Raw genomic sequence first — 19451 nt, 5'->3', positions numbered from 1 at the left:
CCTACACACCCAACCATTCTAAATTGGTGAAGCGCTCCATCGCCCTAGGGGCCCTTAGAAATGCGGTCGTTTGCTCTTGCCACCACTCGATGTCCAGCAGCCTCTCCAATCAAGTCCAGCGGCTTAAAGCAAGAGGCTCGTTCCCCTAAGAAACAGCGCAAAGCGGGTGATGTCTTTACCAAAACTGTTGCGATCCCGTATATACATGGTGTGTCCCATCGCATCAAGAAAGCCGCAGGCCGGGCCGATGTAAAGGTGGTGTTTACTGCACCTAACAAGTTGGGAAGGATGTGCAAAAAAGTCCACGAAAGCCAGAGAACACCTGGACTGTGCAATAATCAACGTGTCGCCAAGCCTGTAGACTGCAGTCCCAATGTAGTGTATTCCATTCCCACCTCTTGCGGCTGCAGTTACATAGGGCAAACAGGACGCTGTATCAATGAATGTTTGCGTGAGCATGCGCACTGTGTCAAGATTAAGACTGGCAGTAATCTGGCTGTTCATTGTGCATAGTGTGGCTGTTCACCACTCCTTGACGACACATGTGTGTTGAAAAGGTACAGCAATCAGATGGCCAGAGAAATCTTTGAGGCATTTTCAATGTGTCAGTTAGGAGCCACCTGTGTTAGTTCCCCTTCCATAGCACTTTGTGATAAAGAACTTAAGTTCCTTAGAAGTTACTCAGTTTGGCCTGTGTCCACCATGTTATGGTTACTTTTATATTGTTTAATGTTATGAACGCATGCGCAGCAGGAGTTGACTAACGATGACTCGCCTTCCCCTTCTTCTTTCACTCTCTTTATGCCCATTGCGAATTGTATACATTTGCGCAGGCTCCAATAAAGGTGTTGTTGGCAGTCAGCGCTCGTCCTGTGTCCTCCCTTGTCCGTGTTTTTTTGGCACTGTTTTAAATATGAAAGTTGCTGTTGTATCAGGAACATCAGGGAGCATTTTGAATATCTTAGTCACAATAGCAGATATTTACATACCACAATGTAAAAATACATATATGTATATGACGAATACATATGATGGTTGTCAACTGAGTGTTTACTGAAGTGAGTACTCTGGGTATCTACTAAGCCACATAACAACCTACAGGAGCATATAGTATATGGCAGCTATCAGTTGAGTAAATGCTCGATTCATAGTCAGCGCTTGCTGCACTCTCTTGTTGTGCCCTCAGTTACCTAGTGTTTACACCTTCTTGTTTATGTACGGGTTCCATTATGAAGCGATGTCAACATGCCCAATTTACCACTACACTTTAAGAACCGGCGCATGCCTGGTGGTGCATACAAGTGGTGAATTTCTGTGAAAATAGAAACGATAGGCAGCCATATGATGTTCCCATTCATTGTGATTCCACATATCATGCTGATTAATTATTTCTGTAAAGCACACTGCATTCCCCTTTCCTCATCTTAACATTGTAGGCCCTGCTGACCCCAAATACTATACGTGTTCCTGTCCCCAACTACTAGAACGCTTAAGCCGTGATGACTAAAGCAGAGACAGCTCCCACATTCCAAAAAGCTTTTGTGCACTTGTGCTTTTCTCTGCACTGTACTTCAGTGGTCCTGTGCCGCCAAGCTCCTGCTCGTGTGGACAAATATATGCATGTAAGCTGCAGCCACTTGCTTCAGTGTAAGGTGCTCATAAGCTACAGCTAACTGGTGTTATCCTGCCCAGCAAATGCCTGATGCAAGACAAAGCCACGCATATGGTGACCAACACATCTCAATTACTGTCGCCTGCATAACTTGTGCGCCACATGTGACCATTTTCGTTGCCCTTCACACCCATTGGGCAAAGCGTGTAACACACACTGTCATGCAGAACACAAAGGAGAGCAGTCTCCACGTTGCATAGCCTGTGAGATCCTATGCTTGTTCTCAACCTCGGAGGCATGAAGAACACTTGTAACCACTCTTTGTTACCTGCCTGCCACGTGGTGACGAGCACAATGAAGTTTTTGACGACTGAGGGCCAGCCTTGGATACTGTGCTGGTCGGTATCCTGCGCTCATGCAACAGGGAACTTCTCTTTGTCTTTTGGTGCGTGTCATAGTGCGTGACAGAATTAGCTCAGTGACTCTTGCGGCATGCAGCAGAAGCATCATGTTCTCAAAGTGCTCCCAGGCAGAGTTACAAATTGGCAGTAATTTTGTTGTGTTGGTATGAACGGCAAGCCAAGGTCTTTAGAGAGACCATTGCATTTGCCAAGCCACTTGTAAATGTTTTCAAAGAAGGTGCTAACGATTCACGTTCCTATGTTTTTCTGTCTTTCTTTCTTTCTTTTTTCCTAAGTGTCAGTAGACATTTTGTGTTCATTTTAAAGTATTACATGAGCTATGAGAACTGCCTAGCTGTTATATACACGGTACTTTTCTTTCTCCAGAGTTGTTGCAGAGAAATGCCAAAAATATTGTATGTGCGCCTTATGTCATTGCCCGAATGTTTTCATTGAATCTCCGCGTTAGAGCGTCACTGTTTCCCCAGAGGTGTCATATGGAAGAATCGAAAGTTTTGTTGGTTGCCAAAAATCTGGGGGGGTTCTTGTACTGTTAGTGTTACTGTGTTATGGCTGGCACATAACAAAGACGCACGTCATATACTTTTTGTTGAACGTTGTGGGCTTAAATTTTATTATATTCTTCTGTGTCTAAGAATATTTATCGTATTTACTGGGCACATTTTCTTTACCTGAAGATTGATTCAAGTGCTTAAAGCAAATGAATTATGACATTTCTACTTGATAGTTTTGAAAGTGAGCACGTGGAATGCATAGCTTTCTTTCTGGTTTTCTGATATGTGAGGTCGGCTTCAAATTAGTTAACTGCTTTGAATATAGTCCATAAAAACTGAAGCCCATAATGAAAATCAGCGGTTTTAATGGCAGCAAGATTTGCTGGCATTCATGAATATGTTTAAAACAAAGCCGTTGTTTTTATTTCCTTAGCATGGAACCATTGTGAAAACTGCCAAACTGTCCTTTTGGTTATCTTAGTTGCAGTCCAGTAGCACTGTAGAGAGAAGTGGTTTGCGATATGAATGTGCTTTGCTAACTAGATTTCAAGTTAGCACATAAGATGATGTTATCTATTGGTAACGTGCCATAATTTCCTGGGTATTCCACTCAAGGTCTTTGGTTCCATCAGAATTGACACTTCCTAATGCATTCTTGATAAAGCAATTAAAATGGTTTGTTTTGATTTGTTCATAAATCGACACACATTGCCTTTGTTCATGTTAGTTTGTCTTGGTGTTCCTTCTGCCTTGTGAATTTGATTTTATTCATGACTATCGGCAAGCTTGGAAGTGGAGAACATTACTCATTCTATGGCCTTGCTGGTTTTTTGCATACGTCAAGCGACATATATAGTGCACATTCTACAGCTGCATTCTATGCAGCGTGGTCTGGTCGTTATGTGTATAGTTACAATAGCATATTTGGTTGAGTGTGTGTTAGTTCTTTTATCCAGGTTCCTATTTATTAGCATGCCTTGAAGCTTGTTCCCTGCAAAAAAGAAAAAGAAAAAGTGCACGGTGTGCTTCCTGACTGAATGTCATTGCTTACTCTAGGCCCCCCCCCCACCCCAAAAAAAAAAAGGTTTTTGTACAAATAATGGTGTATGCAAACTTTCTTGTAATTATTTCCCAACCCTGATGAGCATGACTGACTTGCTGTGTTTGCACATGTAGAGTGCATGAGTTTTCACAGCTGACCAGTTGATTGAAGCACAAAAGAAAGAGCTGTGATACATAACTGCCTATTGTTTTGCTTCTGAATAAACGCATTCAGCGCCCATCACTTACGTTTAGCAGTGGTAGTTCACAGCTGGTTGCAGTCACTGGGCTGGTTTCTGCAAGACCAGCTACCTGCGATAAAGCAGGTTTTTCGGCTCCATCCAGTAGAATGCAGTTCTGCAAACATATTTACACAAGCTACAAAAATGTTGCACATACAGACATTACAAAACAGGTGCAAATGCATTCAGTTTATGTTCGTCCTTTGTTTCTTAACTTGCACCTACTTGAGGTGTTAGATCTCTCAAGCAGTGTTCAAAGGAGGCTTCCTTTTTTCATCTACAGTCTCACAAAAAACATCGAACAGCTGCAGGGTCATGTGAGGTCCTGAAGAACAAATATGAGATTTCTTTTTTTTAACTTAATTAACAGAACCCACTTATAATGACTTGCATTGCAATACGATCTCTGGCATTCATGTCACTGGCCCATAATGTGACAACGGCACTTCATTTATTCACCCTTATTCATGTAAGCAGCTAATGTGGCATACAATGTGGACATGATAGTGCTGTATGGAAAAATGTATTCTAGGGAAACTAAGTCGCCGTCCAAGTAAGGTTAGAGAGATTCACCAGATGTTTGTTCACAGGCATATAAAGCTTTCTTAAGCTCATAACAGAGCTGATGGGCACCCTTGTTCTATAATGAAATACACTTTCCCAGAAGGTGTAGGAAGGGAACCAAGTTATTTCAGCTTGCAGGAAGTAGAATGCGCGTTGTGAAAATGTCAAAGTGCATGAACCTTTTTGAAGTTCTAAATTGCGGCCCTTATTGCTTGTTACATTTGAACACTCATCTTATACCACTGGATAATAAAATGTGTACATTCTCCAAGAGATTGGCATTGCGAAACTGGGTGCTGAGTCAAACTTTTGTCTATCACACTTTGTGGTATCTACTAATAGGCTGCAGCTGGTAAAACTGTGCTTGCAGAATGATTGTCAAACCCAAACTAAAGCATTTTTCTCTAATAACTGGGAATAAAATTTGTAGTTCGAAGCTGTTGCCCTGTGAGGTAAATGCACAGAATGCAGCTGCAAGTGTGTAAGTCTCGACCGCGAGCTCCTCACCGACACAAATTGGTCCCCCATTGCAAATTACGTTGAAGGTGAGTCCCCTGCGACGCAGTCCATTGTCATTTGCAGTCCAACAATTGCATTGTGATGTTAATTATAAGTGGGTTGAGTGAGCTTTTTATGTACACATCCACATTTTCACCCTCACCCTTGTCCAGCTTTACTAACCCGTGTGTGCACATCGACACTGAAGAGGGATAGGCAGCAGCCACTAATTGTTGCGTCAATGGGGGGCCTGGCATGAATGGATCTTCCATCTGTGCTTGCAGGTTCGTTTGCCCTATATTCTACACGAGTGACATTTCATGGTGCATTCTGTGTAAGGTCATGCTTGCATGTGGCAGTCATTTGTTTCATTGAGAATGAGTGACAATCAGGTGTCACATGCTGTGACAGAGGGCGAAAGACATTTTCTTAGAGAAAGGAGCAGTGGTGCCATCTGCTGTCAGCAGAGCGAAACTGTTGTCTGCATTCCATTCTCTTCAGAGCAGGAGTTTCACCCTCTTAGGATAGGTGGCACCGCTGTTCATTTTACTGAGAAAGTCCTCATTTTCGTTCAGCATCGCTGCATGTAGAATGTGCCTCTAAGCTGCTCCAGACAAAGCAGGATAGTAATATTCCACAAAATGCACCATTAAATGTCACCTCTGTGCAAAATCGGGATGCAAACAAGCCAGTGGTATAGATAGAAATGCCATTATACTGAGGGCTCCATTCTCGGCAAAATGTTCAATATGCATGATGCGCACTCCAATGCCATACATTATGAAATAATATTGTCGTGGCCAAGGATAGATTCATTTAGAATTCGAGACTGTGCTGTTAATTTTGCATTGATTTTCTCATAGGTCAGCACTACCTCGCACGTGGTGACTATAGCACCGACCACTTGCTCTACGCAAGGGCTGAGCATATGTCCACACGAAATGTGGAGCAATTATTGTCAGTGCAACATGTTGTTGGCATTTCGTGCGCTCAAACTTGTTTCAGCAAAACTCATCTCATGTGCTGAGAACAGTTAATTGTGAATGTGGAGGTTTCGTTCTTTGTTTCTTCTTTTAGAGAAAGTTATTTCAACCCCTCTTCAGTGTCTGCAGATTTAGTCGCACCCAGTGCCTGATGCATTGGCTGTACAATTTGCACGGCTTTGTACGTGTGTGCTGTGCCCATTGTTGCGTTGTGAAGGCTCTAGCAGCACTTGTAAAGACGAGCTCTTCTGCTGCAGTCGATTTGGTCCACTTTGCTGCACTGCCCCTGCCTCTCACTGTGAAACTAACACGGTGTTTTAGACGTGGAGAGCATGCATGACAGTTGATTGCAGCTGGTAATACTGTGTGCTTGTCAAGCTTAGTAAAAATAAGAGCACTTCTTCTGCACCTCTTGCTGAAAAGGGAGTGCTGTGCTCATGTCTTGGCCATTTTGGCCATGTTGCATGAGCATGTTGTTTGTCACCAGCATCCTTATTGCTTGATGCGACTGCATTTCAGGTGGAGGTATCTGGCCGTTTGAACTGGGTATCGGACCATTCCGCTTAGCACTTGACCGTAGCCCTTGTTAGCAGTTGGTTGTTGGTTTCTAGCAAGTTATAAGTGAGACTGATCTGTTTGTGTCACTAGGTCCCCTTGAAATTCTCTGAAATTCTAGCTAGCAGTCACATTTAGGTACATAGTTGTGCAATTCTCTGCATGCAGAGTCTGAATGCGTGCAGTGGCGCTTCCTGGGGCATGTGTGTTGTGCATGGAGCCTTGTCTCGCTTGTCCATTTTAGTGCACCACTTACTGTGTAACATATTCTACTAACCAATTCATTTCGTTCTCACTGATTGGGTTTTATTTATCTTGTCCTTCACACAAAGAGTCTGTGCAAGGCTGTCCAAGTTGCATGAACTAAAATCCGGTGATTAACCATACTGTGCAAATTTCTCTGTCATTCCTTTGTACCATTGTAGCAGGTGCATGGTTCCGCATCTAGCTGCACTGAAATGCATTCCCAATTTACAAAATCTTCTGTATGTTGCTTCTTCTTGAAAATAGTCAGTGGTGCTAGTAGGAGTTATGTTTTATGCATGATATGGTACCAGAGGCTGACAAAGTGCATTTCAGGTTTTTAAAGTAATAAATAAGCTATTTGACCTAGCTTTAGTGTTGTTGTTCAATCCTTCATTTCACACTGAGGTGTTCAACAAATGCATATTCCACTCAGAAAAAAAATTGACAGGATACGAAAACATGTGCATAGAAAGGCATGTACACAAAGCATTGGCTTAATTCTCTACTAAATTTGTACTTTTTACTCTATCAATTCACCTTTTGTCATGAATAATACTTTATTCCAGTAATTAAGCATTATTCTTGTTGCTGTTACTTGAAAACTCCACCTACAAGGGCTAAAAAAGTCAATAATTACTGCTTATTGTGTTTTATCATTTGTTAAGCTTCATTTATTGGCTATTCTGCACATTTCACATTTCAATTCATCTTGAACTTGTTCTTAGCATTTGTGAATTATTTGTGAATCAAAGAGAAGTTCAGAGATAGAGGTGCTTGAAGCCTTACATGCACATTGTTCTTTTTTACTTGCCAGCGTGAAAAGCTTCACACGTATTATGCTTTTGCAGCTCAACACATACCAATCAATTTGTCTATATAAAGACCACATTTACACTCCCATCACTGTAGGGCACACATTAATTAGCATGCACCTCTAATTTTAAGTGCACATTAACATCTCACCTTAAGAAGGACTTTAAAAATAACTCTTTCATTATATTTACAGCTAACTACTGGTAAACGTAAAAAGTCCCCCCCCCCCCTTTCTTTTTTGTCGCTCCGGCAGGAGGCTGCATGTTTGCATACATGGTGTGATTACAATATGTGCAATTTTTATATGTTCTTTTGAGCAGTACGCTAGATGTTTGGGTGCACAAGTGTGCTTCTCATGTGCTAGTTGCTGAGCAGAGGTTGTTTTTCGGAGGGTCACCATGTGGCACATTTTTCTATTCTTAAAAGGAGATGCACTTCGAAAGAACATTTTAAATATTTGTACTAAGGATTTGAAAATCCACCCACTTATAGAGCATTACAAGCAGATTTCAAATATGTCATTAGTTTCTGTGTAGCCGCTACAGTTCTTGAGTTATGTCCTACACAACGGCAAAATAGAGTGATTATGTGGGCACATTTCTGGGTAATAAATTTTCACAAAAAGCTTTGTGCCACAGCTCGTTTAGCTCTTTGTAGACTTCCAAGTGCCGATATCTATTCAAACAGAATCAAGAATTACTGCAACTATGAAAAAAGAATTAGGACAGTTCAACTATTTTTTTTTTTTTCACAATGATATGAAAATAACCTTGTACTTATGCTAACGAAATTTGGCATACATACACTTGAAGATATGTATAGTACTGATACTTAATTGAAATTGCAGTATCTCCCAGTAGTAGTTACGAAAGTATAAGGTTACATTTCCGGGAATCGAGAATAAAAAGTAGTTGAAATGCTCTAATCCTTTTGCATAGTTTCAGTAACTTTACACGCTGCTTGGCTAGATATCGGCACTTTGTGATCTACAAAGAGCTAAACAAGTGTCGTGAAAAGTATGATGCTTTTCATGACAGTTTAGTACATAAAAAGGTGCCCACAAAATTGAATATATTTTGCCATTGTGCATCACATAACTCAAAAACTATAACAGCTACACAAGATGTAAGGACATATTCGAATCCTGCCTAGAAGACTCTATAATTGGGGGAATTTTGGAACCTCTAGTACAAGTAATAAAAATGGTTGTTTCGAGGAGTGTCTCCCCTTAAACCATCAATATTGCATTATCAAGGTTGTATGTTTAGTTGTTGTGTTTCACTATTCATAGTTGTGTCTGTTTCTCCACCTACTTCCTCCCCACCCACTTTTTTCTCAGTTCAAATCAGACAGCAATCTCCAAAATACACCCACACAGTGACTGAAACATTTGTCTTAACATACATAACTATGTTTGCTTGCATTTGTGGGGAAATAACAGCACTTGGACCGTCTTGCACCTGTGTTACAATAGTGTGAAAACGTCAGCGCAAATGTTTATTCTAACTACATGGCAGTACAGCCTTTGTGTGAATGTGTGGATCTGATGACTATAAATGAAGCTTGTAAGCTTACATGAAATTAATCTGAACACTTTTGCTTTGCCTGTGCTTCTTCTTCTTTTTTTTAAAGTATTTCTGGCTTTTAGGTTTACTAAAAAGTGCATAGTATTACTAAGTCCATTTAAGTGTGCCTCGTGAAATAAAGCTTAGCTTATGATTTGTGGTAAAAACGGTAACTTTCTTTTTTTTATCTCTCTGCTACTAGGATGCTGTGATAAATGAGCTGAAGAACAAAACTCGGTTGGTGAATGAGAAACGCTTGCTGAAGCAGGACGAAGTCTACAATGGAGCTCTTGAAGACATTCTTCTTGGTGGGTGTTTTCTCATTTCAATTGGTGGTGTTTGTTTTGATTCTGGCCTGATAATATCATCAGGGCATGACAATTAACATATCAGTTTACTGGTGCAGATGTAAAAGTTATGTCTGCACTATCACAGAAACAGAAGCTAGTTTTCCCTACCATCATCTCTGCACCAGGATTGCACAAGAGACTATAGATTCATTTCATAACAGAAACATCTTAATGCATGACTAATAAGAAATTTCTTGCAACATTTATGACCAACATTGTTTATGATAAATAGCCCCCGTCTACATTACAAAGTTTTTGATAAACTCGCTGGCCCTCACAAGCTTAGTAACAAGTACGTATACATATTATGAGGGGCACTGCTTATCATAAGGCTTATGATGATAGCTGTCTGTTTCAGCATGAATGTCAAAACTTATTATTTGCATGTGTTGCACTTGAATGTTCCTGTTTCAATGTAATGAGTGAATATTGTGATGCAGCACAATATGTGATGGCCAGTTGTTGAGACGGAAACACAATACTGTCACATCAAGTTACATGACTGCCAGTGGCACTGGCGCCACTTGGCACACTATATATGCTTGTGTCCCTCAACCAGCCATTTTTTACTTGTTCAGAGCTCTTCCGTTGACTACAGATGGTTCTAATAAAACACCCGAGTTGATTTCACTGTTGATAAGGCGTTACATTGGCAGCACGTACAGTCTGCACAAACGTAGAGATTGCACACCACCTATCTTTATCACATGCGGACTTGTGCCTTTGGTATAAGCTTCCCTGGTTTTCTGGGATTCAGAAAGCTAAAACCAGGATAAACAGAAACAATCGCACCAAAATGCCTTCTTTTGTAGTTAATGTCAGAATACATCCATGTTGACCGATCGCAATCTTTCAGCCTAGATGCAATGAACTGTAGGATGTCCTCTCCACCTTTGTCACAGACAATTTCAGTCAAGTACAATTGATGCTTCCATTTCCTAAGAAGTAGAGCATGACTGTTGAAGAATAGTGACTTTGAGGTGTTGCATGTTTTCACATTACTTCTAGGAGAGAAACTAGCACAAGCAAGTGCAAACTTCCAGCCATCTTATTTATGTTGGAAGCCTTCGTACTATATAAGATTCTAGGCAGGCACAGTGTACAATGAAGGAAAAAATGAAAATATCAAGATACAGCATATACACAACATTGTACCAAGGCGTACAAAACTCTCACCCAATTTCCATTCCAATAGAAATTTTGCGTACACAAAGCACTAGGAACACTAGGCTACCTTCATTGCATTTGTAGCATGCCGGCTCATTCAAGTATATTTTATGCTTTTTCTTTAGGCTGAAGAATAATGGATTTAATGTGAAATTCTGCAGTGACAGATTCCAGGCACCGTGCTTGCCTGGAATTTGTTGTTGTGGAGGTTTCCGACCCAAATAAAATACAGTTGAAAGCTTGCACTCATCAATGTCATGTTTCAGTTGTGATACAACTTTTCCTATGGCCATCACATAACAACCAGCCCAGCAGCTCATCTTATCAAGCTACATTTACTTTTGCAGGTCTCAAGAACGAACCATACCGTCGAGCAGACGCTGTTCGCAGGAGTCAGCGGCGGAAACAGGAGAATGTACGACTGTCACGTACAATGGAAGAGATGGAGCTCTAGCTGCTCGCGCCTGGTGATAAAAGTGCAAGAGTAAGTTGCCTGCTTGCATCACCACATGTCCTCTGGTGGGCTTGCAGTCTTTTTTGATGAATAAGTGTCTTCCCAGATACAACACCAGTTTTCCTATTTGAATACATGTGACATAGAGTAATGCTCCACAGTACTTCTCATCTAAAATTCTGTGGTCATGACTGCATCCTTTGTGCAATGTACAAGATATAAATAATTTAATGCGTTATTGCTTTATTGGAATTATTTGGATACAATGCTGAAAAGGTATACAGTGGAACCCCGGTTATACATCCCCCGGTTTTGCGACGATCCGGGTTTTACGATGAATTAGCACAGTCCCGGTGAAGTCCCCATAGAAGCAATGCATTAAAAACTCTGGTTGTTTGATGCAATTTTACGCCTGACCCGCGTTATACGATGACCATCGCGAAGCGCGGGACCTTCGTGACGACCCTTGCGAAGCACGTTCGTTTCTCTCTCCCCGACCAGCAGCCACCCACGATGCTCACTGTGCTGAAATAGCGCTTTTTCTTCTCCACAATCACTTTCTCCCTCTCTTCTTGGTGGCATTGCCTCTCATCAGGTTGGGGAAGCATTTCTCTCCTCCCCACCAGCAGCCACCCGCGGCGCCCGCTGTGCTGAAATAGCGCCTTTTCTTCTCCACAATCACTTTCTCCCTCTCTTCTCAGCGGCGTCTCCTCTCGTCACGCTGGGGAAGCGTTTCTCTCCTTCCAGTTTCTCAGCAGCAGATCGCCGACAAGGTAGCGCAGAGAGGCCTAGGTTTATTGCACATGTTCTTCGTCATAATACTAGCAACCAGCGTTCATCGGAGGTTTTGAGTTGTGTGGAGCAACACGATGCACGATGTCCCGAAAGCGGACGGTTCTGTCACTCGGCGATAAGCTGAATATTATCAAGGAAGTGTAAAAGTGGCATGGCGCCACGAAAGCCAGCATTGCCCAGGACCTTAAGGTACCCGAATCTTCGGCATCATTAAGTGCGTCAAGCAAGGGTACCGGAAGCGGTTAGTGCAGCATCGGCTGGGGGCAATGGAGTGCAGCGAGTCGGAAGAAAAGATCACTGTGTTCTACACCATGCATTTTATTGCCAGTTCTTGAGAAGAAGTGTCACAAAGCACAATCGCTAACTCGTTTAAGCACTGTGGCTTTAAGCGAGAGACTGCCTCCTCTGCTTGGGACACAACAACTTCGATGCCTTTGAGGCCGATGCAGGCTTCGCCGATGACAATTTCAAGGGTTTAAATCTCACCGCGACCTTTGCCGAGTAAGTGGAGGCCAACGACAATGTTGCGATCTGCGGCGAGGTGTTGCTGGATGACGCCATCGAGGAGGCTTTGCCTAGTGGCAACACCGCTGCGACATCGGACGAGGACGACAAGGACGCCACAGATGCCATGCCTGTGCCTACCACATTCACCGAGGTGCTACGGCACATAGACGGCATCCGGAACGTCATCTGTTCACGCAATGCTGCAGAGGACCTCCTTTTGGACGTTGCCTAATTTGAGCAGAAGCTCTTGGTTCACGGATCAAACAAGGTCCAAAAGACACTTACCAACTTTTTTTAAAGTTTGCACCGGCTGACGAGAATCGCGGCAGTGTGCAGTGGAGTGCCGTAAAGGTTCGTTTGAATAAAGCATGGTTGGTACCTGTACTGCAGCATTAATTCTTATCGCATTTACTTTGTTGGTAATTTGTGTTTCCAAGCCCTGCAGAGTATGTTAGTAGTTTACATTAAAGTTTCTCGTAAATCCATCATGCGAAATGAGTAGTATTTTCGTAGGCATAACTTATGTTCGGATTTTACGATGCCCGAATTTTACGACGCTTTTTCGCGGTCCCGACAAAGTCGTATAATCGGGGTTCCACTGTACTAGACACAAAACAGGAACATGAACATCAACAAGGAAGCACTAAAGTGCTCTCACAGCATTTTAACATCTTAACGTCTGCACTGAAGATACATACACTACTCTATGCTATGAAATGTATAGTACAGTCTACTGTTAAAGAGAACACGTATCCAGTAATAAAGCGATTACAGTCAAACCTTGCTATAACGAAGTTGCAGCTGCAACTAAAGTTGCATCGTTATATGTGTTATAAAATTAGACACTAACACCAATAAAAAAATCCCAGATTGTGTCTACTTACGTGAACCGCAAGTGTAACACTGTGCGTTGGCATTGCAAGCCATTCGGCAAGAACGGTATTGTCGGTCATTCACTTTCGGAGGTAAAATCACTTTTGCAACATTTTGCGTGACTAGCAACAGGACTCATTAATGTCGACGGGCGACAGCATCCCCCCGGCACTGTGCCAAACACACTGTCCGACATGACTGGCAAGCCACTGCGGCACCGTTATCACCGAGATCAGCCACTCACAATAATGTACGTGGTGCGCATCAGCTGGCACATTGCCCATATGTTCTAGTTCACTACAGCCAGGGGCTGTACACTCCGTCAAATCCCAGCGGTGACAGGATCACTTTCGCAAGATAATGTGTGACTCTGCACCGGAAGCATTGGCGTCAGCAGCTGATAACACTTCTCGCACAGTGCCATGCGCACTATCTTAGCACCGTGTCGGGAAGGCTGTAGCTCGTAGATGCTGACGTGTTCGGCGCCAGGTCACCCAAAAGTGATCGTATCTCCAAAAATGATTCACCAAAAATACTGCTTTGGAATTCCTGCCTCCCAACAAACATGTTTTGAACTGTGTGTGAGCAAATATTTGCTCCGCAATATCTGATATTGTGTTGGGTCTTGTAGGTTTGGTTTCATTTAATGCTGTAGGTAAGCCCATCGAAATAAAGCATGGCCACCCAAATTTTTTATTTACACTATTGTATCCTAGTTGTATCCTACAATTCATTATTTTCGTATTTATCTTATTGAGGTTGAACTGTGTAACTGGAACATTTCTTCATCCAGAAGAAGTGGTCGATCCAGAAAACTATCACTTTTTGGGCCTTTATTCCATCTGTCAGCGATATCTATGGCAGAATACTAAGTGAGCTTCCCTTTAACACTGTACTGTACTGTACTATGACCATGGAACAGCACTGCTTGTACATCCCTCTTTGCAAAGGCTCCTTTAACTTTCTTACAAGACAGTGGCCTCAGTGAGTTACTGTGATTGCCTTTAGGCATGCATAACTATGTGTGTCAACATGATCTGATCCTCTCCATGATCCTCTTTGTTTGCCACAAAGAGGGTACACACAAAAATGAAAACAAATTGATGACAATACAGGTGCCAATGTATCTTTATTTTTGTGTGTGTGTCCTCTTTGTGTATGTCTTTCAGCATGTGCCAACTAGGCCAAGAAGCAGCTCTCTTATGTGATTGCATCTATCTAGAGTAGCATTCTAAGCTTCCAGGCGCTCTAGGCAACTTCTCAAATTTCATCCCCCCTTTATCCCTTGGAAGTGCAGCAATGAATCAAATGTGTCACCATTAAAAGAAGTTCAACACCGCAGACTGATGGATGTACGATTTCGACATAATCTTTTACATAGGCCTTGATGTATGAAAATTTGTGAAAATTGCAATATCTTTGCAAAAAAAAAATGATGATATCTGAATCTTGTGAGTCACACATCAAAGACTGTAGAGAGCAGACAATCACAAAGCTAGCTCAGTAATATGAATTCTGTAAAACTCTTATCCACAAGTTCTGAATGAGCATTTGTTACTCTCCTGAATAGGCGTAGCTTGGCACATTGTGCCGAACTGCCACTTTGAGCGCCTGCACAGTGCAGCTTACAAAACTATATTCGTTCTCACACGTGCATGTGTACACACACACACACACGCACGCGCACACACACACACACACACACACACACTATAATTTAGGCTTAGAAAAAAGTATGATGTGTAAATCTAAAACATGTGAATTGTGATTGTTGCTAGCACAATATTGCAACTTCTTTCCGCATGGCATTATTGACAGGATTATGCTCACATTTATAAGCACCTTATTCCAGTAGGAGTGGTGGGAAAAGTTCTTGATGTGCACAAACTTGAAACCATGTTTTGGAGAGTTCTTGAACTTGTATTAGTCATTTGCTTACTTAATGTACTACATGCTGACTTCACTTCCACCCAGCATGGTAGCTTAGTGGCTGTGGTATTGCACTGCTTAGCACTAAATAGCAAGTTTGATCCAGCTGCCACAGCTGCATTCCAAGGAGGAGAGGACGAAAAAGTGCTTGTGTACTGTACTTCAGGTGCAGCAGGCTAAGGAACCCCCAGGTGGTCAAAATTAATCTGGAGCCCTTCACTGCGGCACTCCTCATAACCCACTGTGCATTCAGTTTGGGAGGTTAGACTCCACAATTTAGTTATTGACATCACTTTCCTGAACTGTGAGTTACGTAGTGAGCTTGTCCCGACCAGTTTGACACAGCCAGGTGCTGTAACATTGACAGTAACATTAATGTATACTACCACTGCCTGGCCTGTGAGGACTGGAGTTTGGTTGCCAGTCTTGTTTTTAAACACTCTCCTTTTATATTTTAATGCAGGTTAGGACTACTTTTTACTGGTTGTAAGTTATGGTGCAAGTTTTCTACTAGTCCATGTGGTTTCTCATCTGTTACTTCATAGAAGTTCTTATAAGGGCTTTTATAGTGCACCAGATTCATTCCTTAGCTACAAGCAACCAGAAAGTGATGTTTGATGCTTGGCACCAAGGAGCATGCATACAGTTTTATTTCTTCTAATCAGTCATCATGTAAAGCTAGTTTGTGCTAATAGCATTTTGCACATATCAAACATGTACACTATTCTAGTACATGTTGAATTTACATATACAGTAGAACCTCGTTCATATGTTTTTGCGGAACAATAATGCGAGAAAAAAAAGTACTAACTGGGAAAATGTTTAATCCAAAGTAACTAAAAAATTTTTACTGACTCGACTATTGTTGACATCTACGTAATGCGAAGCCTCATGCAGATCATTGCGGTGCGTGGAGCTGGTGGTGTTCCGGTGGTTCGAGATGCGTTTTGTTGTTTTCTTCTTGCTTGGTGTTTCAAGAGGGCGACGGAAAACTGAAATGAAATCAAGCTGGTGGGCGATGCAAGATGCTGCTGAAGCGAAATGTGATGCCCACATTGCACCGCCTGCAGCAGGGAATGGCGGCGCGTTTCAGTTATCGCCTACTAAAAGGGTGCAGTACGCTACCAATGGCACTATGCACCACACGCTATAGAACGGGTAGGTAGATGAAGATGCTTATCACGATAGCTTCGTCTGCGATAGCTGTGAATTCGGTGTGTAACGATCCCGGAGAAGATTTGCTGGTTCCAAAATGAAAAACTGAAGTGTGCACCGTCGTTTTCATGTGAGACAGTCGGGAGTATTGCGGTGAAGCTGCAGCAGTGGGCAGCTATATACTGTTCGTGACCGCAAGAGCCTCACACATTTGCTTATTTGCATGGGATCTAGCGGCCGGAAAACGTATCATACGATTGCAGTTTGGTGACGTACTGAACATTGGTGCCGAAAAAATCACATTTTCCAGTAGCGCATAAACTGGTAAAAAATGAGCATAACTCTATTGGGTCATTTTTTGTGTTCTTGATTGTGAACGTTAACGCTGAAAAAACATACATAATGGGAATGTACCAACGAGATTCTACTGGATATATGTACGTATGTATGTGTGTGGGGTGGGGGGAGGTGTAAGTGTGTAATCCACAAACCGTCGGTGTAGTGCCAGATAACTTTTCTTTTTTCTTTTTCTGTTTTCCTCTCAGGAGCTGTGCATGTCCTGGAGTGCCTTTTCCCCTCATCCCTACGGGCCCCATCACGATAGTGGCAAGCCTGTTCCCCTTCGACGACACCTCTGTGTACAGCATGCATGTGCAATTTGCGGAGCAAATTCGCTTTAGTGACGCATTACCTTGTAAATATAAGCCGGTGGATTGACAGCACTGCAGCACAAGTTGGAGACACATGGACACAAACAGTGGTACTACTACAAGCATTGAGTCAAGTGGGTGCTGCAGGAGCTTCGCAGCTGCGTCTCATTTGCAACTTCCTTCTCAACCCAAGCCGGTGCGGCTGCAAAGTGTGTCTGGTCTTCCCTCACGGTCACACGACAACAGTATGTGCAGTCAGAAGTGTGAAAGTGCCGCTTTTGTGCTTGCTTCATCGCTGGTGGGCTTGTCGGCGGTGCTTCAAGTCCGCAGGGGTTTGTCATGGCCTGAGCGCTGTTGTTTTCTTGGTACTTTCGACAGATGTTGAAAAAGACTGCACATGCTTTCCGTGGCTGTGCTTCGTCCTGCTTTATTTTTTTTTTCTTTTGTAAATTTGTTTTATGTGTGTCTGCCATTGCTGGTCATTCGTGTCCTGCGATGTTTTTGGTGCAAAGACAGAGCCACGTGTGTTTTTGTTTGTTTGCGCTTCTGGTCATTCACGGGGAATTCCCCAATATTGTCCTCCTTCGAGCCCTGTGTGCTGCCGTGACGTATATATTGCATGCAGCGAGCGACTGCGTTGTTAAGTGCCCCCATCTCCTCTGTCTTCTTTGTTTACGGAGATTTAGTCGCATTTGCTTGTCGCTGAAGGTAATCCTGTCGATTATGGTTGTTTTGCAATAATATATACAACTATACATATATATTATATATACATATATACATATACAAACAACAGTGTTGACAAAGCAACAGTTTTAGCTCTTTTGGCTCTGCTGCCTGCCTTTCTTCTATTTCTTGAGCTTCCATCCAGAGATGCTGCAGAAAATGAATTTTCATCACCTCAATGAATTTTTTTTTACTGTCTCCTTTTACACATGATGACACAACTAGCCTGGAATGCAATCTTTCTGAAAGATAACAGCAGTTTCTAGGCTAGCAGTTCCTAGTGGCACAAAATGATTGAAAATACTATTAAAAATGGTGGACATAATGCATACATATAAAGCACAATCATGAAATACAGTGCACATGTGGGGGCTTTAGCCGTATTTGCTCATGTAGTGCCTCAGTTTGCATAGTAGAAGCTACAAAATTTGCTTCCCTATGCCTGGTTGCTTAGTTTGTTGAGCAGCTATTGTGATCAACGTTCTTCACTTTAATAATTTTACGGATTGCTGAACATTCAGGCACTATGTTTGTTTACAGATATGCAGCGACGAAAAGACAGCATGTAACATATAATGTAATGCCCCTGTGCCTCTCTCACCTACTTTATATTAGCTCCTCGCTTCTAAGTGCAGCTTTGGAAGCTAAAGTCATCCACTAAAGAATGCCGTTTTAGTGCTGTACTTAATGAGCATGCCACTGAAAACATTTCACTAAATGTCACCCTAATGCAGATTTCTTTCCATAAATCAATCTTTTTGAAATACTTTTAAATGAACATAAGTTGCAAGAAGCCCTAGGACTTTGGTATGAATAGTATGAATCCATTGAGAGAATAAACTCAGGTTATATTGGAGTGTCTTAAGCAAACATTCTTAATGTGTCAGAATATTTAACGCAGTAATTTTACAAGCTATTTGTGTACATATTCTTGAAACACTTTTCCTAGCGTCAAGCACTGTCAGTGGCATTGAGCATTTCACCCGTTGATGTTTATGAATACAGGCGCACATTAGTGAGTTTATGACTGTGACATTGTCTAGAAGTTGCAGAATGCACTATGACCACACTGTTTTTGACGTAAAGTATTAAGTACTGCCCACATGCATCATTGCCAAGCTGTGTTTATGTGGACATGCTTTTTTAATGTTTTAGCATTTCCCCGAGTGTATGTGTGCATGTGTGTATAGTTGTTACATTCTGTGCTTAAACGCAATGAAAAATAGAAGCATCATTTTGTCAGACTTGTGCAGGTGACATTCATGCCAGGATTATAGGGTTTGAGTCCTGTTGTATTTAGCTGCATATAATTGTAATGCAGTTATTGGTAGCACCTCTGATTTTAAAAAAAAACTTCACGTCCTTTCTGCTGTCAGTGGGCATGCATATATTACCATAAAAGCATCAGCCAAGGGACCAAACATTCATCATCCCATGAAGAAAAAAAAATGTGTAAACAGGCAACCCAGAGTGTCCCAAGGAGACATTCAGTGGCAAAGGCGCATCAGTTTTACAAAGGTGTGGGTACCTCTAGCCTGAACTCGAGCTCACAGACATTGTTGTATTCAAGACCGTTTTTGCCGGCTTGACGGGACGTACGCACCGAGTGCCACTCGCAATCTCTAGCAGGAATGCGGCAGTGTTCAGGGGCTCCTACTGTGCTGTAGCAGAAATGAGTGAACCAACTGTTTCCTCTGCTGGCAGAAATGACTGCCATGTTGTCCAGACCTTAAAATAAAAGATTCTTGTAGGGTGTTTTCTTTTGTACATTGCTGAGATGTCTATTAAAAAGAATGTTTTTATGACTGCA

General features: G+C 42.1%; 1 protein-coding gene across 2 annotated transcripts in view; it reads left to right on the top strand.

Annotated features, from left to right (window-relative positions):
- Frl (formin-like protein) overlaps positions 1-19451 on the top strand; it is a 306989-nt gene extending 287538 nt beyond the window's left edge. For both annotated transcript variants that reach the window (XM_075681479.1, XM_075681478.1), the window contains exons 25-27: positions 9238-9343; positions 10900-11036; positions 16811-19451. In XM_075681479.1, the coding sequence (XP_075537594.1) occupies positions 9238-9343; positions 10900-11006 (213 nt within the window). In that variant the 3' untranslated portion in view covers positions 11007-11036; positions 16811-19451. The remainder of the gene's footprint in view (positions 1-9237; positions 9344-10899; positions 11037-16810) is intronic.

The sequence above is a fragment of the Dermacentor variabilis genome, chromosome 2, assembly GCF_050947875.1.
Source record: "Dermacentor variabilis isolate Ectoservices chromosome 2, ASM5094787v1, whole genome shotgun sequence".
Classification (NCBI taxonomy): domain Eukaryota; kingdom Metazoa; phylum Arthropoda; class Arachnida; order Ixodida; family Ixodidae; genus Dermacentor; species Dermacentor variabilis.
The sequence above is the reverse complement of the archived record's forward strand: the minus strand, read 5'-3'. Positions and strand labels throughout refer to the sequence as shown.